The 27542-nt window shown below is 37.8% G+C and overlaps 1 protein-coding gene across 1 annotated transcript; it reads right to left on the minus strand.

The window, feature by feature from the left end:
• Positions 1-2200: 2200 nt before the first annotated feature.
• LOC103515288 (integrin beta-PS) lies at positions 2201-27536 on the minus strand. The gene is given in 17 exon segments (XM_026828027.1): positions 2201-2501; positions 2853-3169; positions 3689-3737; positions 3739-3771; positions 3773-3790; positions 4361-4560; positions 5093-5174; positions 6032-6303; positions 6847-7096; positions 7396-7560; positions 8646-8744; positions 9750-9920; positions 12185-12269; positions 15723-15951; positions 16711-16987; positions 17689-17876; positions 27394-27536. Coding segments are annotated over 16 exon segments (2490 nt in total). The 5' UTR covers positions 17866-17876; positions 27394-27536; the 3' UTR covers positions 2201-2435.
• Between the last annotated feature and the right edge of the window lie 6 nt (positions 27537-27542).

Genomic DNA, 27542 nt, shown 5'->3' on the forward strand with positions numbered 1-27542 from the left:
GAAGATGCACGATAAACGTCCAAAAAATGGACTAACATGAACCTACACATACCTAGGTATAAATGTTCATTGTTCACCCGACTTTGATGTTTATTCTTGGTCAAATATAAATGTCTCATATTGGATGGTAAGACCTGCGACTAGCCCTCAATGCCAGGCCTGAATATTTTAGCTCTATCTATTTGTTTCTACTCCTTATTTGTAAATTATAATTTGCTCCTTATCTTTTATTTTCATTTCCTCCCCATATTTTAGTTTTGATCAATTTTATTTTTTACATTTTATTTCTTCACTCACGCCAAATTCTATTTTAATAAAAACAAATTTAATTTAAATCCCTGTTTTGTGTTTTGTTTACTTTTTTTGCTTCTTTTTACCCGTGTCACTCGTCTCGTTCGAGGTTGTTACCTTCAAAACTAACCTATAATTATTATTTATTTAAGATCCTAATCGGGTCATTATTTTTTTTCTTCTTCGTCTTCCCTTTTTTTGTAGTCTAATTCTGAAATTATTTACAAAATGTACAAAGTATTCCATGCCTTGTTTGAGATTCAATATGTATGTATACCCAGTTCCCAGTTTGAGAAGAGCAGTCTCGTTCTCACTGAAATAGATATACGAGCAAAGCAACACAGACCAGAGAAATTTTTTGGCCCCTCCAAAAAATAAATAAATTTGTAAATTTTGTAACACGAAGCTAAAAATAATAATAATCTAAAGTCAGTTCTTTCTAAAAAGTGAATAGTTAGAATATAGAATTATCTTACAAACCTAGAATATTAAAATGTATTACGACTGTACACAACATATTATGTAAATAAAAACACAAGAGTGGAAGACAGTGAGAATCATGGAAATGGGTGAAGTAGGTTTAGGAAGAATCGTAATTACTTTGATACATATTACTTAAGATAAGTTTACTTTTTGCATATAAAATAACAACAATTTACTATGCAATAAAAAGTAAAAAAAAAGTGTTATACCTACTACACTGCATACTAAGGACAAAAGAGCTTTCTAAACCAAGTATATTTCCATGAATCAACACGTCCAAGTTAAATACAAATAAATTAAATAGTACAATATTTAAGTAACGAAGAGAAAAATGAAAGAAAATAATACTAGAGGAAGAAAATGAATTAATATAAGGAAGAATTAAAAGAGATTAAATAAAAATGGCCAAAAGAAATCATAAGTTTGACAAGAAACTTAGTAAATGAGAGAATTTAGTTTCTAAGAATTTTCAACCGAATTTTAGTTGGAATTTTTTTTTTTAAGAATAGAGACAGTACAATTTAATATTGTACACTTAATGACAGAGCTCATTTGATTTATCCTAGGAATAATATAATGCGAAGAGAAAAATGAAAGAAAATAATACTAGAGGAAGAAAATGAATTAATATAAGGAAGAATCAAAAGAGATTAAATAAAAATGGCCAAAAAAAATCATAAGTTTGACAAGAAACTTAGTAAATGAGAGAATTTAGTTTCTAAGAATTTTCAACCGAATTTTAGTTGGAATTTTTTTTTTAAAGAATAGAGACAGTACAATTTAATATTGTACACTTAATGACAGAGCTCATTTGATTTATCCTAGGAATAATATAATGGGTTTACTTGAACTATATACACATATCGCTATATGGCAGCGATAAAGGTCATAATAATCAATAAATTGTGTGTTGTTTTTGCTGTAAAATTTGGAGTCAATGTGGTATAGTTTTCTTTTGTCGTAAAAAAAAAGAAGAAAAATTCTGAAAACTTACTTACCATTTTTGTGTCAATGCGTAGCATGGGGTTTTACAGATATTTTTTCTCAATCAGAAGAAAAATTCTGAAAACTTACTTACCATTTTTGTGTCAATGCGTAGCATGGGGTTTTACAGATATTTTTTCTCAATCACAGTCACTACAGCACTACTCTGTCTTCACTACATATCAGCTGTTCAGGATTTGAAGAAAAATTCTGAAAACTTACTAACCATTTTTGTGTCAATGCGTAGCATGGGGTTGTACAGATATTTTTTCTCAATCACAGTCACTACAGCACTACTCTGTCTTCACTACATATCAGCTGCTCAGGATTTCTCATCAAGAATCAACATAACAGGGCATTACTTAGTATGATTAATCCTTTGGTTTACTTAACCATGAGACTCTATAAACTTCAGGATTTCTCATCAAGAATCAACATAACAGGGCATTACTTAGTATGATTAATCCTTTGGTTTACTTAACCATGAGACTCTATAAACAACTGGGCATGAGTTGGTATGTTTAATCCTCTGGTTAATTTAACCATCGGACGTAACAACTGAGCATTAGTTGGTAAGTTGAAGGATAGTAGAGCTAAAGTTAATTGACATTTAAGGTGACTTATTGACTAGGAAGAAGATATCCAGACAAATCTGATTGGATGAGGTCACGACTGATTTATTTGCCTGTATAGGTGGGGTTCTTGAACGTAGAGGTGGCTTGCTTGTAGATAGGATTCTCTCCCTGAAATTACAAAGAAAAGGAGAAGGTTTTAGACCTAAAACATATTATGTGGTGTTCTTTTACTAAGGTACATTCAAAATTCAAAGTCAAACATAACTTCAAAGTCAGTAGAATAAAAAGAACATATTTTATAAAAGCATTCACTCTTATACTGAAGAGTGTTATCTAGAGTAGATCATAACTTTGAAATTAACATGCCAAAGGTCAAGGGTTCGAAACCATATTTTTTTTTTCTTTTTCAAAATGCACCCGGCTTTCCCTGACCAGTGGTTTATGATTAATATTTGCAATTCAAATACAAGTACAATTTTTTTCGAACCCGAGACCATTCTGTGTGAAACTTTTTCTTACCGTGTCCCATTTGGCCAACATCCGTTCCTTCTCGAACTTGGCAAACTCTCTCCTATCGTGTATCGAAGTGAGAATCTTCCACAGACATAGGAACGCCAAACCTATCAGCACGATAGCTCCAATCACCCCCAGCACCAGACCCAGGATGTAGACATGCGGTGGACATTCTCTCTCTTGCTGTGCGCGCAGGTGGATTTTGCCCTGGGCGTCGTACCAGTAGACATACTCGAACTTACACTCGTCCTCGTCAAAGTACACGCATAGGTTCTCGTCCTTGGCTTCGTTCTCTGAAATGGTCGAATAGGTCACCACATATTAACCCAAATTTTAAAAGCGAGATCCATTCAAACACTTATCGCTCTATCTCCAGAACTCAAACGTCTAGAAAGTTTAAATTTAAGTAGTAGGGATATTCCTAATAAGAAAGATGTGCAATAAGAGCGGATTTTGCCGAAATCTAAACCGACCTCGAGGTATGATTAATTTTCTGTGGCGAAGCATAACCAACCTGCTAGTGTCTCTCATATACCTCTCCTTCGGTTTAGATTTCGGCCTAACTATCTTTGTCCGATTAAAATGACCGCCACACATGTCATTCCTAGATTAACCTTGCTAAATTTTATGACTTTACTTGGACTCGAACCAACAACCTCGATTCGAAGTTTTCGAAGGTCACTGCGCTAATCAGTACAATGAGGTTGGAATAGTTTAAGCTGTTTCAATATATTGAATCGTACTCATTTTATTTAGGAATAGAGAAAATGCTATGAGCATTTTTTTTTTTTTTTTTTTTTTTTTTTTTTTTTTTTTTTTTTTTTTTTTTTTTTTTTTTTCAGCGGTACAATTCTTAGCACACTCCTCCTCGGACAATGGTCCTGTCTTGTAATACTTGGCACTGAATACAATTCTTAAACTCCTGAACATCTTCCAAGACAGGTCTGTGAAATAAGGACAACAATACAATGGTTGAGGATCATTATTATTCATCGTAGTTAGATATTTTTAAAAAAAAATGTATAAAAAAAAAAAAAAAAAAAAAAATCGACCGTCGCAGCTCTATTTCTTGATTTTCTGCGAGGTCGGAGCTATGGTCAAGGCTCCGTTGAAGGGACTTAAATACATAAGCATGGTTTGTTTTTCTCTTCGGTCGGGATTAGGCTAGGGTCGAGGGTCGGGACTCCGTTGTGGATGCCTACTTACCTATTCTTTTACCTTACTAGCAGTACTAGCTGAGGTGGACTTCTAGATATTTATTTAATTCTTATTAAAGACCGCGGTAGCGCCCCGCCAAGTCAAATTTTGACAGCGCTAATTGGATACTCAAAGTTGTTGTTCACAAATGGGACATTGTCCATTCGGCCATTTTCCTACGCCCGTCCCAATATTTTTACGATGGAACTTGACTGCACCAGTTTCAGTCCCCTCTATCAAACCCCCTAAAAAAACGACTTGAACTCAACATTTGACAGCACTAATTAAGTGACCGAGACCGAGGACAAAATACTTACCGGGCATTTCTCGCAGAACCGGCCGGAATATCTTCCCGTGCTATCTTCAATACATTTGCACACACCGCACTCACACTCTCCCTTGCCCGAGCACACCTCTCCTCCCTCAGGAGATATACAGGTGTCATTAGAGGAGCGACAGTCACACGCTGAACCAGTCCAGCCGTCTTCACAATGGCACTTGCCACACACGCACCGACCTGAAATAACAGAAAATATGTCAATATAATATACCTTGTTTATTCTGTTGGAATAGGACTGAAAAGTCCCTTCATCTGCTCCTTAGTCTAACCAAGGTCTCATTTTTTTTCTTTTTTTAGTTAATCGGTAAGTATACCTACACATACAGTTCACTATGATGTAGGTTTTTTTTTCTTTCTTGGAATAGACGAAAAAATGTAAAGACGTACAAACACATAAAAGCTGGAGGTTTCAATTTAGTTAGTTTTCGTATCTTTTTTTAGTTAATCGGTAAGTATACCTACACATACAGTTCACTATGATGTAGGTTTTTTTTTTTTCTTTCTTGGAATAGACGAAAAAATGTAAAGACGTACAAACACATAAAAGCTGGAGGTTTCAATTTAGTTAGTTTTCGTAACGATTTTTAGGTTAAAAAAAAAATTAAAGGTAAGATACAAAAGTGGATTTACCGTGTTCAGGTCCAGAACACAACACTCCGTTGTGACGATCACATGAGAAATTAAAGGTAAGATACAAAAGTGGATTTACCGTGTTCAGGTCCAGAACACAACACTCCGTTGTGACGATCACATGAGAAATTATCACATTCACAATATTGTCCAGTGATTTTCTGTAAAACATAATCAAATGACACGACATTAGTTATTGTATACGACTACATTGGTACGTTGTGTTTAGACTTTTCTAGAAGTCCAGCCTAGTTAGCTTGGAGGGTAGCGCGTCTGCCTTGTAAGCGCTAGGCCGCGGGTTCGATTCCTGCCCAGGGCGGATTTTATCCTAACCGGATAAGGTTCTAAGAATAAAAAGGACTAGATATTCTTCTTCTTTTTTTTAAGAGGTTTGACAGAGGGAACTGTAACTGCTATGGTTTTATCGTCCCGAAATCGAAGAGAGAAGGAAGATAGGATAGGAGAAAGTCAGCCGTTCCGAGAACAAACATTATCCCATCATTCCCATCAGGATAAAATCCGCCCCGGGCGGGAATCGAACCCGCGGCCTAGCACTACCAACTAAGCTAACTAGGCTGGCACTAGATCTTCACTTGACTGAATTATAAGGTACGTTCTCGGAACGGCTGGCTTTCTCTTTCTCCTGTCTTGTCCCTCCCACGGAATAAGCGGCCTGAGGCAGCAAGTGTGGACGCCCAAAGCGGAATCTCTTTGCTAGAATAATAATAATAGTGCTTATTTATACTGCTCGCATAGGACTGAAAAGTCCCTTTACTCCAGCAGTAGGCTACTACTATTATTGATCTAGTCCTTTTTATTCTTAGAACCTTATCCGGTTAGGATAAAATCCGCCCTGGGCAGGAATCGAACCCGCGGCCTAGCGCTTACAAGGCAGACGCGCTACCCTCCAAGCTAACTAGGCTGGACTTCTAGAAAAGTCTAAACACAACGTACCAATGTAGTCGTATACAATAATAATAAAATGTAGCACAATAAAATACAGCTATATAACTCTCACCTCCTCAGGATGAGGTCTGGGATCACACACACACTGGTTACAAAGGCAATTTCCTCTGCCCGAGCATTCCATAGTGGAGTTAGCATCCGCCTTACATCCAGTGCTTGTGATACCCTGACTACTCTCAGCATCGCATTCACATCGACGACCAAAATGACTCTGGTCACACTCACATAGACCGCACTTGAATGTGCCGAATCCGGAACAATTGGGCGAATTGCGTACGAAGCTAGGATGACCATCCACCTCACACGGACATTCGCATTGCATTTCTGAAATGAAACAGAATATCTTGATGGAAGACTCAGTAACTTTGTGAAGTTCAATACGAATAAATTGTAAAAGAAATTACTAATAACAGAAACAGAATATAATAGAAGAATATTACGAATATTACGCCGACACCACCTGAGTGGGAAAAGGCTAAGAAGAAGATTACGGATTATAGAAGAATATATTTTTGTGATCCCGGCGGGGTCAAAGTTTTTTCGGCTCTGGGCTTGGAGTTCGGGGTCCACACAGCCTTTACATGAAAGAATTGTCTTATACATAGTACCTAGTCACACTCTATCCCGGCGGGGTCAAAGTTTTTTCGGCTCTGGGCTTGGAGTTCGGGGTCCACACAGCCTTTACATGAAAGAATTGTCTTATACATAGTGTTCTTCGTAGAGTTGCAGGTACGTACATATGTTTTTACAATGAGCCACTATCAGAGTTTAAATTTAACTTTAACTCTTGGATTTTTCGTATATTTTCTTCTAGTTCCCAAACCTATCCCTGTGTATAACCACCACCCGAGGGTTTTAACTTCTTACCTAGATCCACTCGCAGTGTCTCGTCAATTCCCACGGGATAAATGTAGAACGTCTGCATCCACTCGCTTCTATTGGCAGGACACGCTGTCACTTCAATATCGATTTCAAAATGAACCACGGTGCCTACTTTGAGACCGTCACACTTGGCGGTGGGTTTGGAAGGACCATCCTTGTTCAGACACTTGGAATGGTAGGTGACCTTGACTGCGGAGGAGGAGGTGTCCTTCATTTCGACGCTCGATGAGATTTTCTGTGAAAATTATCAGAAATCAAGGTTTAGTCAGCCTAGTTAGCTTGAAGGGTAGCGCGTCTGCCTTGTAAGCGCTATGTTGCGGGTTCGAATCCCGCCCAGAGCGGATTTTATCCTAAACAGATAAGGATCGTTCTCGGAACGGTTAGCTTTCTCCTATCTTGTCCTCATTCTCTCTTCGCTTTCGGGACGATAAGACCTTAGCAGTTACAGCTCCCTCTATGACACCTCTTTAGAAAAAAAAAAAAAAAAAAAAAAAAAAAAAAATTAGATTTTTTCCGATGGTAGGTATTACTTACATTATATTGGTCCTTAACCAAGTCCACTACGTTAGAAGAATCATTGGTCAGAGTACCAGAGGATGAGCCTTCTATATGAGTCTTGAGTCTTTCATACACTCCTATTTGTTCTGCAGTCACGGCAAAGATCAGATTGATGGAGTTCTGCTTTACTTTCATGTTAATCTGGAATATTTTTTCCCCGACTTTTTTAGGACCCTTTATTGAATTCATTGAAGGCGTTTTGAACATTCAACAATAAAGTCCTACCTCATTTTTTTATTTTTATTTTAGATCATACTAAAACCACTAGCCCCTTACCTACTATACAAAGGCTAATCCCAATAAATAGGAACACATACACATAAAAACGTCACAACTAAGAGTTGGTATTAATAGGTGATCTCGGGTTAGCAACCTAAGGTAAACGCGTAAAAGAAAAGTCATGGTTTCCTTTTGGAAACTGAGACAATTTTCCCTCTTCTAAAGCTCATTTCCCCTCTTTCGGCGTGGTAGCGCCTGTACTAAACCAAAGGCCAGCCACTCACTACCAGGTATCGAGTAAACTTGACAGGCGGACCTGATCAGGTGTATCTACCTGATTGGTGAGTGGCTGGCCATAGGAAATCCGACGCTACCTTGAAGAGGGAAAATCGTTTTAGTTTCCGAAGGGAAAATACGACCAAAGTTAGACAGGTTTAGAAGAATTAGGTGTTTAAATTCATAGCCTTCTATATGAGTCTTGAGTCTTTCATACACTCCTATTTGTTCTGCAGTCACGGCAAAGATCAGATTGATGGAGTTCTGCTTTACTTTCATGTTAATCTGGAATAATAAAGACAGCAGTACACATTTTGTATAAATATGTGGAATAAAAAATAAAACAGTACTTTGTATGAATAAAAACAGTACCTACTTTCTGTGCTTCACGAAATTTTTCAATTTAAAAATTATCTGTAAATAGTAAGTACTAAATATCCTTAGGGACATGGAAGGATCCCAGATATTGTTTCTGTGCGTCCATAGGTTAACACCAATTTCAGAAGGCAAAAGACAGTTTAATACATTTGAGAATTAGACTTACTTTATCATGGACACTCGTTGCTATCTTGACACTCGTTGCTATCAAGAATACGTAAGATTCAAACATTTGAGAATGTGCATTACATATTTAAATTCAAAATTTAATAGGTACATAAGAACAAAAGAATCTATCAGTTGTTACCTGACTTTAATTGAAGGAAAAATAAGCAAAATATTTGAATGATTACCTGAGAAATGGAAGGATAATCCTGCACAGTAGAGTGTGTGTACATGCCATTCCTATCCATATGACACAGACCGTCATTTGGCTTCACAATACCTCCGAGCTGTGAAAATAAAAGAGAAACAAATGTGACCCATGCCACGTTCCAACAGCTACGTATAAGTAATGATCTCGGGAAGCTTTACAACTAACTGTAGTTAAACTCACATGAAGGGGTATACGCTTCGATGTGCGAAACACTTAAGAAACAAATGTGACCCATGCCACGTTCCAACAGCCACGTATAAGTAATGATCTCGGGAAGCTTTACAACTAACTGTAGTTAAACTCACATGAAGGGGTATACGCTTCGATGTGCGAAACACTTCATCAGAAGACATGATATTGTACCTGACCCACTCGATAATGAAGTCATATTACAGAAGAAAAATCTTGCGCACACTAGTTGTTGTGACGTTAAAATCATGAAAATAATCAAATGAAAAGTTGTAATATTGCTAGTAAACAATAGACTTGTGCTGGGGTTTACCAACTCGATATTGAGATGAAACGAGGATTTCCCTATACTTAATAGCCAGGTCTGCGCACGCTAGTTGTTGTGACGTTAAAATCATGAAAATAATCAAATGAAAAGTTGTAACAATGCTAGTAAACAATAGACTTGTGCTGGGGTTTACCAACTCGATATTGAGATGAAACGAGGATTTCCCTATACTTAATAGCCAGGTCGGATCGAACTCAATCCTGAGACAATCCACAGTGGTAAAACTCGACCTTACCTTGCCATCACCGGCATGATGGAATTCAGCATCCGTGGAGAATACAAGCAGTCGTCGCGCCCTATCACGCCATCCTATTTCTTCCTTGCATACTATGGCTTGCATGATAGCATCGAACCCTCCCTCTGGGCAGCGCACACTAGTTGTTGTGACGTTAAAATCATGAAAATAATCAAATGAAAAGTTGTAATATTGCTAGTAAACAATAGACTTGTGCTGGGGTTTACCAACTCGATATTGAGATGAAACGAGGATTTCCCTATACTTAATAGCCAGGTCGGATTGAACTCAATCCTGAAACAATCCACGGTGGTAAAACTCGACCTTACCTTGCCATCCCCGGCATGATGGAATTCAGCATCCGTGGAGAACACAAGCAGTCGTCGCGCCCTATCACGCCATCCTATTTCTTCCTTGCATACTATGGCTTGCATGATAGCATCGAACCCTCCCTCTGGGCCATCCAGATTACCAGACACATTAGCTCCTTTCACTTGTGCCTAGGTAAAGAAATATAAGGGCAAATGAAAAGGATGGTTCCTAGGTAGGAAAATGTGTAAAAGGTATAAATGTACTGATTTATTGAGTTATATCTTATCCACAAATTTAGTGGAGACCGTAGAAATTACCAGACACATTAGCTCCTTTCACTTGTGCCTAGGTAAAGAAATATAAGGGCAAATGAAAAGGATTGTTCCTAGGTAGGAAAATGTGTAAAAGGTATAAATGTACTGATTCATTGAGTTATATCTTATCCACAAATTTAGTGGAGACCGTAGAAAGTATCACTTCGCTAATGTAACTAAAAGGAACCAATTTTTACTTTCCTTATCCTAATCGGGTCATTATTTTTCTTCTTCTTCTTCTTCTTCTTCTTCTTCTTCTTCCCTTTTTTTGTAGTCTAATTCTGAAATTATTTACAAAATGTACAAAGTATTCCATGCCTTGTTTGAGATTCAATATGTATGTAGGACCGTAGAAAGTATCACTTCGCTAATGTAACTAAAACGAACCAATTTTTACTTATCCTAATCGGGTCATTATTTTTTTTCTTCTTCGTCTTCCCTTTTTTTGTAGTCTAATTCTGAAATTATTTACAAAATGTACAAAGTATTCCATGCCTTGTTTGAGATTCAATATGTATACCCAGTTCCCAGTTTGAGAAGAGCAGTCTCGTTCTCACTGAAATAGATATACGAGCAAAGCAACACAGACCAGAGAAATTCATGCAAAAAAGCCACCACCTTGAAGTTGTAAAGCAACCAGCATTGTCAACCTTTAAAGCAATACAAACCGTGTTATTTATTCGTGCAAGACTTCTAAAGTCTTTTGGTACTCACATGTGCTGCTTTTGGTTTACACTTATCTTGTTAGTGAAGCTTGTATGATCAGCATAAGCATTACAAAGATAAAAGTGATCAGCGGACCACTTAAGCCTTGTCTATCACAGTTATGGTGGATTTCACCAACCTTCTTTCCAGCCTCAAACAGCCCGTTAGCTTAACAGCTCTGTTAAGCCAATACAAATTAAATGGAACTTAACTGGCTGTTAGCTTAACAGCCCTGTTAGGCCAATACAAATTAAATGGAACTTAACTAGCTGTTAGCTGAACAGGAGTTCTAATGACTAAATAAATATTGGTGAAATCCAACATTATGTTATTTTGGAATTTCCCTTTCCCAAGTAAAGAAGCATGCAGTAATACAACACCAGCTGAAAGCGTACAACACATTAGGCACACAAAGGTTAGGGAGGCGCGCGAACGTCAAGAGTTCGATGCCAACGCTTAAACACGAAACGTAGGTATCCCATACTATTCACACATTAATAGTGAATCTGTTGCACAGTATGCACAGTGAGATCAGTGTGATGTCGAACTAGTAAACTGAAGTCTAGAAATTTTTATAATGCACCAAGTGTGGAAGAAGCAAACTAGGGACAAGACAAAAGGCTGGGGAAATTAAGGAGTCGCCTTACAGATCTGAATGTGACGATTAAAAAGTTCGTTGCCTAACCACCGACCACTGCACCGTGTTGTTTAACTTGGAATTTTTCATCTACTCTATAGGTTAGCCTATTCTGCCACCAAAAGATAATTTATTTTGCTCATAACGTTCAGGACCGAAAGAGTGAACATAACTAAATTTAAATAAGATTTTTTTCCCCGACTTTTTTAGGATTCTTTATTGAATTCATTGAAGGCGTTTTGAACTTTCAACAATAAAGTCCTACCTCATTTTTTACTTTCCTTATTTGATTTTAGATCAGACTAAAACCACTAGCCCCTTCCCTTACCTACTATACAAAGGCTATTCCCAATAAATAGGAACACATACACATAAAAACGTCACAACTAAGAGCTGGTATTAATAGGTGATCTCGGGTTAGCAACCTAAGGTAAACGCGTAAAAGAAAAGTCGTGGAGACGATTTTCCCTCTTCTAAAGCTCATTTCCCCTCTTTCGGCGTGGTAGCGCCTGTACTAAACCAAAGGCCAGCCACTCACTTGACTCACTACCAGGTATCGAGTAAACTTGACAGGCCTGACAGGCGGACCTGATCAGGTGTATCTACCTGATTGGTGAGTGGCTGGCCATAGCAAATCCGACGCTATCTTGAAGAGGGAAAATCGTTTTAGTTTCCGAAGGGAAAATACGACCAAAGTTAGACAGGTTTAGAAGAATTAGGTGTTTAAATTCATATTCAACTCGAATTACTGAAAAATATTGAAATGACGGATCGACTTTGTCCGATGAAAACTTACGGAGAATCGACTGGTGTCCTGACTGAGGGACATTACGTTGTGATACCCATAGGGGGCAGCACAGCCGGCACACGGCTCTAACAAGCTGTGGGGAAATAACATAGGGGGTACGATGAGAGAAGGAACTCAATAACAGAAGGTATGAGAGTAGGAACTCAATAAGATAAGGTATGAAAGTAGGAAGTGTAGGAACTCAACAAAACAAGGATCGCCCAGAAAACTCGAAGTTACAAGTAGAAAGATACGAGTGATATGTAGGTGACATGACAGTACCCTTGAAATCTTTACATGTCCCATTAAAAGAGATCAACATTGGCACAAGGACAACATATCAAATTCATCAACAGTATAATTATGTTCGATAAAATGACAGGCAATAAAAGCAATGCCTTACCCCAAAAAATATTCTCAATAACAGAAGGTATGAGAGTAGGAACTCAATAACAGAAGGTATGAGAGTAGGAAGTGTAGGAACTCAATAAAACAAGGATCGCCCAGAAAAACTCGAAGTTACAAGTAGAAAGATATGAGTGATATGTAGGTGACATGACAGTACCCTTGAAATCTTTACATGTCCCATTAAAAGAGATCAACATTGGCAAAAGGACAACATATCAAATTCATCAACAGTATAATTATGTTCGATAAAATGACAGGCAATAAAAGCAATGCCTTACCCCAAAAAATATTCTTTCTGTATGTCATTGTATGTGAATAATGTAATTTCCTCAAAGGTATGAAGTAAAAGTAGATACTTGCCCTTCACATGAAAAGCTTGACATTTTGAAATGCAAAGCGGAACCAGAACGTAAACTCGAGGGACATAATTGTGTGTTTGACTTTTAAAATGAAAATTATCAAGTTTTTTTTATGCTTTCTATTATTTCTTTTGATATCCGCTTTGCTCTTTTTTGGGGGCACAACCAAATGAAAATTTTTTTCGAGATAGAGTCCTATTCCGATGTAAAAGTACCCAAAAAGTGCATTGGCGCACTCAAAAACATCCAAAACGGTCCCTAAATCCCCTAAAATGTCGCTAAAAGGTCGCAAAAAAATAACGTTGAAACAGCCATGGTTTACGACCTCGCATGAACTGACGTCATCACGAAAAAATGGCTGCCCGCGAAAATTATAGGGGCTCAACCAAATGACAATTTTTTTCGAGATGTCCTATTCCGATGTAAAAGTACCCAAAAAGTGCATTGGCGCACTCAAAAACATCCAAAACGGTCCCTAAATCCCCTAAAATGTCGCTCAAAGGTCGCAAAAAAAATAACGCAATCTGATTGGTTCACTGTCGCGTGACGTCATCTCATGCCACCAAAATTTAATGAAAGAATGGAGCTATGCTGAATATCATCCTCTGATTGCATTACTTTTGTCGCTGCTGGGATTCGAACCGTAGCTACCTCGGTTAATCCACTTTTTCAGCAGCTGCACTGTGTTTGACTTTTAAAATGAAAATTATCAAGTTTTTTTTATGCTTTCTATTATTTCTTTTGATATCCGCTTTGCTCTTTTTTGTTTTTTACTTGTTGTAACCTTGTGACGTGATCGAATGAGGTGAAAAGAAACCCTCAGCACAATATCTCCCTGTTCTTTCTTCAAATATCATCCTCTGATTGCATTACTTTTGTCGCTGCTGGGATTCGAACCGTAGCTACCTCGGTTAATCCACTTTTTCAGCAGCTGCACCATTGGTACATTATGATCTAGAATGTTTTGTATTTTTATCGTTTTTACATCTCTTAGTTCACAAGCATGTTAGGAAAGCACGTACATGCGTGTGATAACACTGTTTCGTGCCTCATGCTTAGTGCTTGGCCACTTGACCCGGTTGGGTGGAAGAGCTTGGCTTCAAGGCCGAAAGGTAGATATAGAAATGAAAAATTCCAAGTGAAGGTTATACCAAACAGAGAGATATTGTGCTTTTTCTAAACATAGAACATGAACATTTATGAAGAGAGGGAGGGAGAGAGAAAGAGAGAGGGGAGGAGAGAAAGAGAGAGGGAGGAGAGAGAGAGATAGATGCAGCTCCATTCATTCCAAAAGATTTTCCCAAAAGAAAAAGAGAGAAATAAAATATATAGAGAAAAAAACACATAGAAAATAAAGCAACACTGAATAGAAAATAGAAAAACATATAGGGTGAAACAATGAAACATCCAAAGACCTTAGAGTATACAGGGTGAAATGGGTGCAGTGCTTGACAACATTGAATATCACGTAAAATGTACTCGCAGATTTTCAAAGATGTTTTTGATACTTTCATAAGCCCATAGCTATAACCACAGCCATGGTTATAAATCTCTTAACAATGATCAAATAAACTAAATAAAGGATCTAAAAAAAAAAAAAAAAAAAAATTCTAAAACAGAACCAGGACTCATTTTTGGGTAAAATCTTTGAAAATCCACCAATAACAATAACCTCCTGAAGAAAGAAGAAGGAGGGCATAGCACAGTTTATAATATGTTTCATTTGTAAGCTGAGATGCGTTGCTAGCAGCGACAGGAGCGCTTACATTGAACACTTAGAGGATGTGTTCAAACCTTAGAGGGCCATTCTGATTTTTAAATCCGACGATACGCGGGGATAACCCAAGTACCCCATCTCCGCCAGGGGTTCTGCAAGCCGCTCTGCATGGCTGTGGGTACAGAGGAGGGGCGGTACAGAGGAATCATAGATGGGTCTACAGTCTACACTTGGGGGGTCGGGCTACATCTACAGCGTTCTACCACTTTACAGTCGTTGTGGTCATCAGAAGAAAGGGCGGCGAAAAATCCCCTCTTTTTCTTGATTACAAAGCTGTAATTTAGTATGGAACTTAGCAAAGGAACAGATATCTAATAGGTCGAGGGCTTACCAAAGTCGGATAACACGGGATCATAGCATCCGTTTCCAATCACAACAAACGTTTGTAAAGCTCCCACTATCACACAGACTCATAATCTAGCGAGAGGGACAATCTAGGGGGCTTGAGAGCACTAACGTGCGCGCCCCAGTTTCACCAGCAACTACATCGACACACACAGGAAAATATACCTAGAGGGGTGAATAGATATTTCAATAGAAAGTCTTTATCACTAACACAAATACAAAAAATTAATAATTGAATAAAAATTCAATATCAAATTCCATGCACCCATCATTACTAATTCTGAGGGGTTGGACTGAATTATGTTTCGGGACGGCACTTTAAAACATCCACCACTTCTCTCTAAAATGAACATTTATGGATGAACAGACAATCAAACTGTATGGTGGTGACATTAAGACATAGATTATCTATGTACATGAATTTACTTGGAAGGAGGGGGGGTCAATAGCGGGGGGGTCGACACACTGGGGTTTTGATGGAGGAGAGGTGTCATTTATAATCTAACAATCAGAAAAATTGAATAAAATAATAATATAATATATAAATATATAATAATAAATAAAATGAAACGAAACGATAAGAATAATAGTATAATAATGATTAACGAAGAAATGAAAACTGCATAGGAAGTCGATGACAAAATCGAAAGTGACTTACTTTTTCGGCACCATACTGACATAGGGCATGACGACTTTGTCGACAAACGAACCAAATCCAAGTCGGAAGTTCGACGTAACCTCCTGCATACTAGCCGACAGCTGATCTCCTAATGCCGACAGACGGTCTTTGTCATCTCTCATGGAGTTAGAGAGGTCCATGAGATAGTAGAGATCGACCGGGTAATCCTCAGCCTGGGCATAGTCTACTACCATACGATATGCTTCATCTGAAATACAACGGGAAATGATACTTGAGTAAAGACTGGGCAGTAGGAGTAGCAGTTCTCCAATGGGTCAATATCACTGTACCAAATGTGTTTATCACACATGGCTTTGCTGCTTAGTGTGTGAGTAAATAAATAAAGTGTTCTTGAACAAGTTGATGATACTTGAGTAAAGACTGGGCAGTAGGAGTAGCAGTTCTGCATTGACGTCAATATCACTGTACCAAATGTGTTTATCACACATGGCTTTGCTGCTTAGTGTGTGAGTAAATAAATAAAGTGTTCTTGAACAAGTTTGAAAGACGGAACTGTAACTTCTGAGGTGTTAACGTCCCACAATCTAAGAGAGGAGGACAGGATAGGAAAAACCCAATCTTTCGAGAACGAACATCGTATGTGATAAAGTCCAAGGTGTTAACGTCCCACAATCTAAGAGAGGAGGACAGGATAGGAAAAACCCAATCTTTCGAGAACGAACCTCGTATGTGATAAAGTCCGCCCCGGGCGGGAATTGAATCCACAAGGCAGACGTGCTGCCCTCAAAGCGAAGTTGGCTGTCTCTCTAGTTTAGACTGTCGTGGCTGGAGTCAAAGGGACTAATTCAGGCAAGATAAACAAGGTTCCTACTCAGGGCACCCCTCGAGCTTAATTTTTCTCCTTTAGTGTAGGCCAGACTCCAAAAATTCGGGGCATCCACCCCACAAAATCCTGGATACGGTCCTGTTATTGCTAAGTATTCTACATTGTATGCCAGAAACTCACTTATTCTCAGCTTCAGCGACACATGTTGGGGTGATATTTGTACCGCCTCGGAATGTCCACTTGCTGAGCCCCCACTGGAGAAACTCCCACTAGAACTAGAACTGGAGGAACTACTGGAGTGCTGCGAGTGGTGATATTTGGAAGCTTTGGCAAGATGTCGGTTGTCCAGAACTGAGAACACATTGGCGGGATTGAACACATATTCTTCTGGACACTGCTCGAGATTGTCATCCGCGTTCAGACTCGGCTGGAAACATCGCTTCTTGTCCCCATATTCCTGAGGAAGAAAAGAAGTTGTATTAGGAAAATGTTCCTACATACCTACAAAACATAACAGCACCTATATTTGTATGTACAAATTGTACATAAACGGAAAGTATTGTACCTCTTCTCGCAGATCTGATGAGAGTGATGAGGGACATACTACGGGATGCGCATTCTATGACACAAACAACCGATTCTTAATGTAGCATTTGTTTCATTTTCGATTCTCGAGGAACCTTCATAGAGTACACAGTCTTCATATTCTTGGGAAAGCAGAAACTGACTGGTTGTGTTTCCAAAAAGAAGATGATTTCTAAGATATTTCAAAAACGTCTCAAAAGCAAGTATGTAGGGGAGAGTGGGGTAGGAATGTACAGTTCAAATTTTGGGGCTTTACTTTCTATAAGCTTTGTTAAAACGGTACTAATTACCATGGAAAAAAAAGGAAAAAATCATTGAAGTTGTAAAAACTAAATTTAGTCCACTCCTACTCCATTCTCCCCTACTTACTTTAAGATAGATTCGTCAAATTTTGGGGCTTTACTTTCTATAAGCTTTGTTAAAACGGTACTAATTACCATGAAAAAAAAAAGGAAAAAATCATTGAAGTTGTAAAAACTAAATTTAGTCCACTCCTACTCCATTCTCCCCTACTTACTTTAAGATAGATTCATAATTTCATAGAAATTTGATATTATTGATATAACAACTTACCGGTTTAGAACACCAAGCACACGTCGGCGTCTGTATACACTCATGGCACGTTTGTTTACTAACACAAGGGTTTTGATTGGACACTAACTTCTCCTGTTGCTGAGCTTGTGATAGGCTAATAGCTAAAGTCACTAGGAGGGCCGAATACACGGCATACTGAGGCAGTCTCACTTCCATTACTCACGAATCTGGGAAGAGAAAAAACAGAGGGGTTGTTATTCAGGATTCGAGAGTACAAAAACTCAATTAAAAGACTCACCAATGAGGATATGGTAAGCGACATTTCAAAAAGAGAAGGAAAAACACTGACAGAGGCCAGATTGTTGCCATTGATAGAAGAAGATTTAGTTTATGGATCGAGGACTCCGACGCTACTCAGCAGCATAAGGAATATGAGAAAGAGGATAAAGAAGAAGAAGGTACAAAAAATAAAAAATACATGTATGCTAAGCACATAAAAACCGAAATCGTTGTTGAAAGCTGATGCCAGGCCACTATAGCAGTGCAGCAGTACGAGCATCCTACAGACTATCAGCAACCACATATTCAAAAAGTTCAAACCATGAAAACTATGTTTTATTCACCAGTATCAAGATTCGAGAGTACAAAAACTCAATTAAAAGACTCACCTATGAGGATATGGTAAGCGACATTTCAAAAAGAGAAGGAAAAACACTCACAGAGACCAGATTGTTGCCATTGATAGAAGAAGATTTAATTTATGGATCGAGGACTCCGACGGAGTCCGACGCTACTCAGCAGCATAAGGAATATGAGAAAGAGGATAAAAAAGAAGAAGAAGAAGAAGAAGAAGAAGAAGAAGAAGAAGAAGAAGAAGAAGAAGAAGAAGAAGAAGAAGTGATAGAAGATTTAATTTATGGATCGAGGACTCCGACGCTACTCAGCAGCATAAGGAATATGAGAAAGAGGATAAAGAAGAAGAAGAAGAAGAAGAAGAAGAAGAAGAAGAAGAAGAAGGTACAAAAAATAAATAATACATGTATGCTAAGCAAATAAAAACCGAAATCGTTGTTGAAAGCTGATGCCAGGCCACTATAGCAGCGCAGCAGTACGAGCATCCTACAGACTATCAGCAACCACATATTCAAAAAGTTCAAACCATGAAAACTATGTTTTATTCACCAGTATCAACGTTATAGAAATGTCAGTTTCCAAAGCTGTGTCCACACATAGTCGCCGCTGTCGATCGACGTCGACTGAAACAAACCATACACTGCCTCGACAACATAGATTCACCTCTTTACGGCGTCGATTATATGTGGACACAGCTTAAGATATATTTTACCAAAATGAAGTAAAAAACCGTACACTGCCTCGACAACATAGATTCACCTCTTTACGGCGTCGATTATATGTGGACACAGCTTAAGATATATTTTACCAAAATGAAGTAAAGATTCACCTCTTCACGGCGTCGATTATATGTGGACAGTTGGACACAGCTTAAGATATGTTTTACCAAAATGAAGTACCTACAGTTCGTCACTAAAAACCAAAAACCTCATCAGTTAAATCAGTTTTACAGTGAACTTAAACCCCTTTAAGTAAGTACGGTAGCTATGTCTAATGACCTTGGAGTTATTGAACCGACAACCCCTGGACTACAAAACCAGCAAATGACTCCAGTCCTAAAGAGTTCTATGATTTGCCGGCTATACGGTACAAAATGAAGTACCTACGGTTAGTCACTAAAAAACAAAAACCTCATCAGTGAAATCAGTTTTACAGTGAACTTAAACCCCTTTAAGTACGGTAGCCATGTCTAATGACCTTGTAGTTATTGAACCGACAACCCCTGGACTACAAAACCAGCAAATGACTCCAGTCCTAAAGAGTTCTATGATTTGCCGGCTATACGGTACAATTTACCAAGAGGCGATATAAGTGAGTAGTAGTGAACTGTTCTCAATGAACTGATGACGTGAAGATGATTATGTATGTGTACTGTGTGTGTGTGGATGCATTCATTTCCTATGCCATATAACATACCTGCAAGCTTCACTATACCACTGGAAGTCTGTCGTCCATACTGTTGGATGCATTCATTTCCTATGCCATATAACATACCTGCAAGCTTCACTATACCACTGGAAGTCTGTCGTCCATACTGTAGTAACTTATCTACGAACATCTGAGGGATTCTCAAACTCAAAGGCGCGATACACACTAGTGAAACGCTTTTCGTGAAACGTGTTTTACTAGTGTTTCGTGTTTCACGAAACCCGACTTCAGATGGACTTTGATGTCATGAATTCATTCATATTATTCAGAACTAAATTACGTACATGTGTATATTTTATACTCATGGCATTATAAGTAGACAGTAAACTAAGTTGATTCTATTTCACTATGGTATTCCGCCGGAATAACATTCGGTGATCATTCAGCATGCCTACCTGCATACTAATCACACCAAATGTTCAAATTTACATCGCCTGTACTCTACCGAATTCAGAACCATGGAACCATTGTTCCGATGTTAAGATTGTCAAATAACCAAAATTTGGATTTGACGATCTTTTTGGGCTACTACCTCAAATACGTATTCAAAAATTCCTGTCAAACCTCCAGTTCACAATGATCTTCGTCTCACATTGTCGTTGTTTTGCCACATTACCATGACTATACAACAATACTAATGCAAAGTAAAGCATCAACACTCAACAGAAAATGGACGGAAAACATGAAATAACAAAACTAATAATTCACCTTGTGTGTGATTAGACCAATCTTCAGATTGAAAAAAGCTGACCCCTTGAGCAATGCCCGGTTTGAGAAATTTGGATTTGACGATCTTTTTGGGCTACTACCTCAAATACGTATTCAAAAATTCCTGTCAAACCTCCACTTCACAATGATCTTCGTCTCACATTGTCGTTGTTTTGCCACATTACCATGACTATACAACAATACTAATGCAAAGTAAAGCATCAACAAGTTATGGTGAAACATGCCCTTGTTCCAGAAGGAATGTCAATGGCTATTCACCTAATTACTATGGTGAAACAGATGGACAAACCAAATGAAAAATCATTAACTTAGAACTCACTTTGTTATCCAAAAACGGTAGTTTACACATTCATAGTAAGTAGGAGAGTAAAACAAACATTTGAAGAAGAAAAACAATTAATAGGGATATTCCCTCCACTATTCCCCAATAGGAGTCCTGCTACTATACTGGTACCAAGCCAAGTAGGGAGGTATCTAACCTATCCCATTAACTAAAACAAGAGAAAATGTAAAAGAAGAAGAAGAAGAAGAAGAAGAAGAAGAAGAAGAAGAAAAAATATATAATTTATTGTAAAAAGAGATCTGTGACTGTGACAAGTACAAAAGGCCATAATTCACCTTGTGTGTGATTAGACCAATCTTCAGATTGAAAAAAGCTGACCCCTTGAGCAATGCCCGGTTTGGCAACCCCTGAATGTTACTCTACTATACAACATGTCCCATGACCAAACATGGTAAGTTACCATGACTATACAACTATATACATATCAGTAATCGCGCATTCTTAGACCAGCCAGCTTTAGAACGGTTTAACTTCTCATTAGCACACCAAGTCACAAGAGCAAAGACCAGCCTTAATAATTCACCTTGTGTGTGATTAGACCAATCTTCAGATTGAAAAAAGCTGACCCCTTGAGCAATGCCCGGTTTGGCAACCCCTGAATGTTACTCTACTATACAACATGTCCCATGACCAAACATGGTAAGTTACCATGACTATACAACTATATACATAGGTATCAGTAATCGCGCATTCTTAGACCAGCCAGCTTTAGAACGGTTTAACTTCTCATTAGCACACCAAGTCACAAGAGCAAAGACCAGCTCAAGCAATGGCCAAGGTGACGGTATTTGACCACATGTCTAGTCATCTATGGAACAGTCAACTCGACCTACACCTCGAAGATCGTTGGTTCGAAACCTTCCTGAAGATTTGGAACATTTTTGACTACCTATGTTTCTACTAACCTATAAACGAGGATGTGGTTAGTTGGACGGTCCACCGGTCATAATACTTTTGTGATGAAAAAAGAAGGGTGTTTCACCGCCAATTTTGAACAGTCAACTCGACCTACACCTCGAAGATCGTTGGTTCGAAACCTTCCTAAAGATTTGGAACATTTTTTGACTACCTATAAACGAGGATGTGGTTAGTTGGACGGTCCACCGGTCATAATACTTTTGTGATGAAAAAAGAAGGGTGTTTCACCGCCAATTTTATTTCGTAGCGATGAAATATACATTGAAATTTACGGAACTGTGTCGTAGCATACCCATCCCGTGGTGTGGGCGAGAAGAAACCAAATACCTTCTCTTCTCTCCATTTCGGTGTTTCATTGCACAATACCTATAGGTACTTTACATTTTGGTCCCATTTCAACACAAGAGGAAAGTAACTTGTGTCAATATTAGCAACTTGAACAAAAGTGCATTTCTTTTCTTCCATTTCGGTGTTTCATTGCACAATACCTATACTTTACATTTTGGTCCCATTTCAACACAAGAGGAAAGTACTTAACTTGTGTCAATATTAGCAACATGAACAAATGTGCATTTCTTTTCTTTTTCTAACAAATCAACAAAGGCAATCTGCTCAGCACATGGTATCAGACATTTCTCCTGTTAAATGTAATAATATGAGCTAATGAGCTTGGCTCTCTTGACCATTTCAAATAGGTTTCAAAATGGTGCTAGGTCAGCTAGATTCAAGTTCCGAGGTCTACTTGTGATTTTTGCCAAATGCATGGGGACTATTGATGATGTTACACAATCGTATTAATGCCATAATAGTCAGCAAGACTGGTCGGTCACCTAATGCCTATTGATAAAAAATATTTCAGTAGAAGAATAAGTACTGAGATTTTTTATACGCTCATTGTTAATTTTCTTTTCTTTTTCTAACAAATCAACAAAGGCAATCTGCTCAGCACACGGTATCAGACATTTCTCCTGTTAAATGTAATATGAGCTAATGAGCTGAGCTCTCTTGACCATTTCAAATAGGTTTCAAAATGGTGCTAGGTCAGCTAGATTCAAGTTCCGAGGTCTACTTGTTATTTTTGCCAAATGCATGGGGACTATTGATGATGTTACACAATCGTATTAATGCCATAACAGACTGGTCGGTCACCTAATCACCTAATGAATTTATTCAAGATAGCCCAGTGGCTATGGATCATAGAATAGCCAGCGTGTGCCAAATCAAATGATGAAGCAAGCAAATATGAGATTTTATGGCATTGTAAGTAGACAGTAAACTAAGTAGATTCTATTTCACTATGGTATTCCGCCGGAATAACATTCGGTGATCATTCAGCATGCCTACCTGCACAACATCTTAGGGATTCTCAAAGGCGCGATGCGCACTAGTGAAACGCTTTTCGTGAAACGTGTTTCACTAGTGTTACGTGTTTTACTAGTGTTACGTGTTTTACTAGTGTTACGTGTTTTACTAGTGTTACGTGTTTTACTAGTGTTACGTGTTTCACGAAACCCGACTTCAGATGGACTTTGATGTCATGAATTCATTCATATTAATCAGAACTAAATTACGTACATGTGTACATTGTATACTCATGGCATTATAAGTAGACAGTAAACTAAGTAGATTCTATTTCACTATGGTATTCCGCCGGAATAACATTCGGTGATCATTCAGCATGCCTACCTGCATAGGGATTCTCAAAGGCGCGATGCGCACTAGTGAAACGCTTTTCGTGAAACGTGTTTTACTAGTGTTACGTGTTTTACTAGTGTTACGTGTTTTACTAGTGTTACGTGTTTCACGAAACCCGACTTCAGATGGACTTTGATGTCATGAATTCATTCATATTATTCAGAACTAAATTACGTACATGTGTACATTTTATACTCATGGCATTATAAGTAGACAGTAAACTAAGTAGATTCTATTTCTTTATGGTATTCCGCCGGAATAACATTCGGTGATCATTCAGATTCAGCATGCCTACCTGCATACTAATCACACAAAATGTTCGAATTTACATCGCCTGTACTCTACCGAATTCAGTACCATGGAACCATTGTTCCGATGTTAAGATTGTCAAATAACCAAAATTTGGATTTGACGATCTTTTTGGGCTACTTCCTCAAATACGTATTCAAAAATTCCTGTCAAACCTCCAGTTCGCAATGATCTTCGTCTCACATTGTCGTTGTTTTGCCACATTACCATGACTATACAACAATACTAATGCAAAGTAAAGCATCAACACTCAAATATCATCTGAACTGAGCTTCAACCTCCAACAATAACACACTATGGTGGGTTTCTGCGTTATTTTACTCAGCATCATGTGGTGTACATAGGTATCCTTGACAAAAAAATCCATTACGCTAAGTTTTGAGTAGAAAATACGTGAGTACATAACTGTGTAAATGATTGAGAAACGTATGAAGAAGACATGAAGTTCAAATGTTCAATGCCACTCAAGATTATTTTACACTAAAACATCATAAAAACACGACTAATAGTACAAGGTTTATTTTAAGTCTTTCTTTAAAGTATAGTAGTACACCCTTCAAGTCTTTCTAGGAAATTGAAAAGCTCTCCACTACTCTCCAGATAAGTGGAGTATAGGTTTATCAGCTCAAGATCAAAGAGTATACACTCCCTTTTCAAATGGAGAAGATACATATTATGTAGCTACTCTACAACCCACATAGAACCCTGTTCCGTACATAGCGTGTTCCCAGTGTTCCCTACGTGTTTCTTTTCTTTAACCCATATTATAAAATCAATAACCAATAAAATACACCAAATATCTATAGATACGGGATAGATAATGGTGAACTAATAATAATAAACAGCCACAATGTTGGGGCTTTTATAAGCATACCTTCTTTCCAAAAATAAACTATTTAGGTAGGTATGCAAATGCATGATGGCGTGGTAGGTATGCAAATGCATGATGGCGTATCTTCAAATACTGCAGAGAGAGTAGATATGCGTTTTGTTTACATGATATCATCTCAACTGAGCTCCAACCTCCAACAATAACACACTATGGTGGGTTTCTGCGTTATTTTACTCAGCATCATGTGGTGTACATAGGTATCCTTGACAAAAAAATCCATTACGCTAAGTTTTGAGTAGAAAATACTACGTAAGTACATAGCTGTGTAAATGATTGAGAAACGTATGAAGAGGACATGAAGTTCAAATGTTCAATGCCACTCAATATTCCAAGATAACAAAACTGAAGTCAACTAGAGATAAGACTTCTTTCTTCTTTTCATAAGACTCAGAGATGTGAGGTACTCACTCAAGAGAGTAAATAGTGTACTTAAAGATGGAAGAATTTTTGAAATCTGAAGATTATTTTACACTAAAACATCATAAAAACACGACTAATAGTACAAGGTTTATTTTAAGTCTTTCTTTAAAGTATAGTAGTACACCCTTCAAGTCTTTCTAGGAAATTGAAAAGCTCTCCACTACTCTCCAGATAAGTGGAGTATAGGTTTACCAGCTCAAGATCAAGGAGTATACACTCCCTTTTCAAATGGAGAAGACACATATTATGTAGCTACTCTACAACCCACATAGAACCCTGTTCCGTACATAGCGTGTTCCCAGTGTTCCCTACGTGTTTCTTTTCTTTAACCCATATTATAAAATCAATAACCAATAAAATACACCAAATATCTATAGATACGGGATAGATAATGGTGAACTAATAATAATAAACAGCCACAATGTTGGGGCTTTTATAAGCATACCTTCTTTCTTATCTACTAACTCCCTTCAATCACCCACCCCTACACGGATACCTATTACCTACTAGCCGCTTGACGTTTAACGTCGAAACAAGGGGATATTATCTATACTTTGTTTTTATTATTATTATTATTATTTTTATTTGTTCACAATATTCCTCTGTTTCCTTCCGTTAGAAGGAAGGCATTAGGTTTATTGCTCCCGTGTTTTCTAATGACCTTTTAATGCAACGATCGATTTTCAAATGTTTCAAATTGCGCCAGATTCACCCATTTCACTCCACTTATTTTTTATTTGTCTTTGATATAAGCTTGAAACGTTGAACATAACTAAAAAGCTTGTCTCAAAATGTTCCCCTATGATGGGCAAAGAGCAAAGGTAGCTCTCTTCCTAGATTTCCACAGTACATACGAGTAGTGGGAAATGTAGGCTGTAGGTAATCAGATACGTACGCCAGCGGCTGTAAGTAATTGTACCTTTATTTGAATTTCAGAAAGTGGAAATCACAAGTAAAGATAAATAATCGTTGGAATCTCATTTTTTCTCATCACATGTGAATGAGCGTTTTACAATTAACACCAAGAAGTGCCAAATCTGGACAGTACCACATTGGTTCAGCTTAAACCCATACACAAAAAGCCCAAACTAAGGTTTAGGTGTAGGGGCTGGACAGCCCTAAAGGATGGGTTAAGCTTCTACAATTCTACATTGGTTTTGTCACAGCCCAGCCTATTTGTGTTTAGCAAAACGAACCACTTTCCATGGTACTGGTACTCTGTCTGCAAGCGTGTATGGTGTCAAATTAATAAAAAACCTGTGAAATTTATAAACCTCAGCCCTACGAACTTTGGTGCAGGTAATAATGTAATATCATTGCTCGGGTGACTTGTGCAAGCTATGCTGCACTAGGTAATTATATTACGTATGTGTCTGCACTCTGCAGTATTACTGTCAAACTTTCTTGACTTGGCAAATCAAAGTGCTACTTAAACTTAAATCATACAACTTGAGCCATGAGATGGTTGTATTTTGAGAGAGCTCTGACAAACAATGTAAAGAGATCATCTTCTACATTTTTAATCATAACGACTACCAAGTGCTTATAATATAACTTCAAGGTTTTCTGGGTCAATGTAAAGAGATCTTGAAATGTTAGTCATATGTAGATGTGAGAAAAAATACCTACTCCTTGTTTTATTGCCAGAGCTCTCTATAGAAAACTCTATCACAACATACTTAATCTGTGTTAAGAACATCATAATTAGTTAGGTACATGGAAAAAAAGAAAGAAACTAGAAACTAAGTAAGTACTTGGTTCAATTGAAATATCTATCCTACAAATTTGTACAAGTTCTCAGTGTTCAACCCAAATGGTTTTCATGGCAAAATTCATCAATGATTCAATCGAGTCTCTTATCCGCAATCAATTTCATAGAAACTTAGAAACATTGACATTGTGGCCAAGCTGCTATCAATTTGGAATTCGAAAAGTAGTGCATGAGTCAGAATACTCAAATATAGCACACAGTCAAGAACAGAGTAGCAAAGATACAGCACATCTCGGTTCCAATTTGAAAGAAGTCTAGCCACTATCAATTTGGATTCGAAAAGTAGTGCATGAGTCAGAATACTCAAATATAGCACACAGTCAAGAACAGAGTAGCAAAGATAAAGCACATCTCGGTTCCAATTTGAAAGAAGTCTATATGCCCATAAATAGAAGTACCTACCTACTTTTTGCCTTGCTTATGGTACTTACATCCGCTATCAATTTGGATTCGAAAAGTAGTGTATGAGTCAGAATACTCAAATATAGCACACAGTCAAGAACAGAGTAGCAAAGATACAGCACATCTCGGTTCCAATTTGAAAGAAGTCTATATGCCCATAAATAGAAGTACCTACCTACTTTTTGCCTTGCTTATGGTACTTACAGAACTATTATACGTGGGACACACTGGACAGATCCTCATGAAACTTACAAAATGCACGGGAATCTACAGGAAAAGAAAGTAAAAATACACTATTTTATCAATTAAATTTAATATCACATTTCATTATTTAAAGTTAAATAAGTTGTAAA

Source organism: Diaphorina citri, unplaced genomic scaffold (assembly GCF_000475195.1).
Source record: "Diaphorina citri unplaced genomic scaffold, Diaci psyllid genome assembly version 1.1 scaffold1312, whole genome shotgun sequence".
Taxonomy (NCBI): domain Eukaryota; kingdom Metazoa; phylum Arthropoda; class Insecta; order Hemiptera; family Psyllidae; genus Diaphorina; species Diaphorina citri.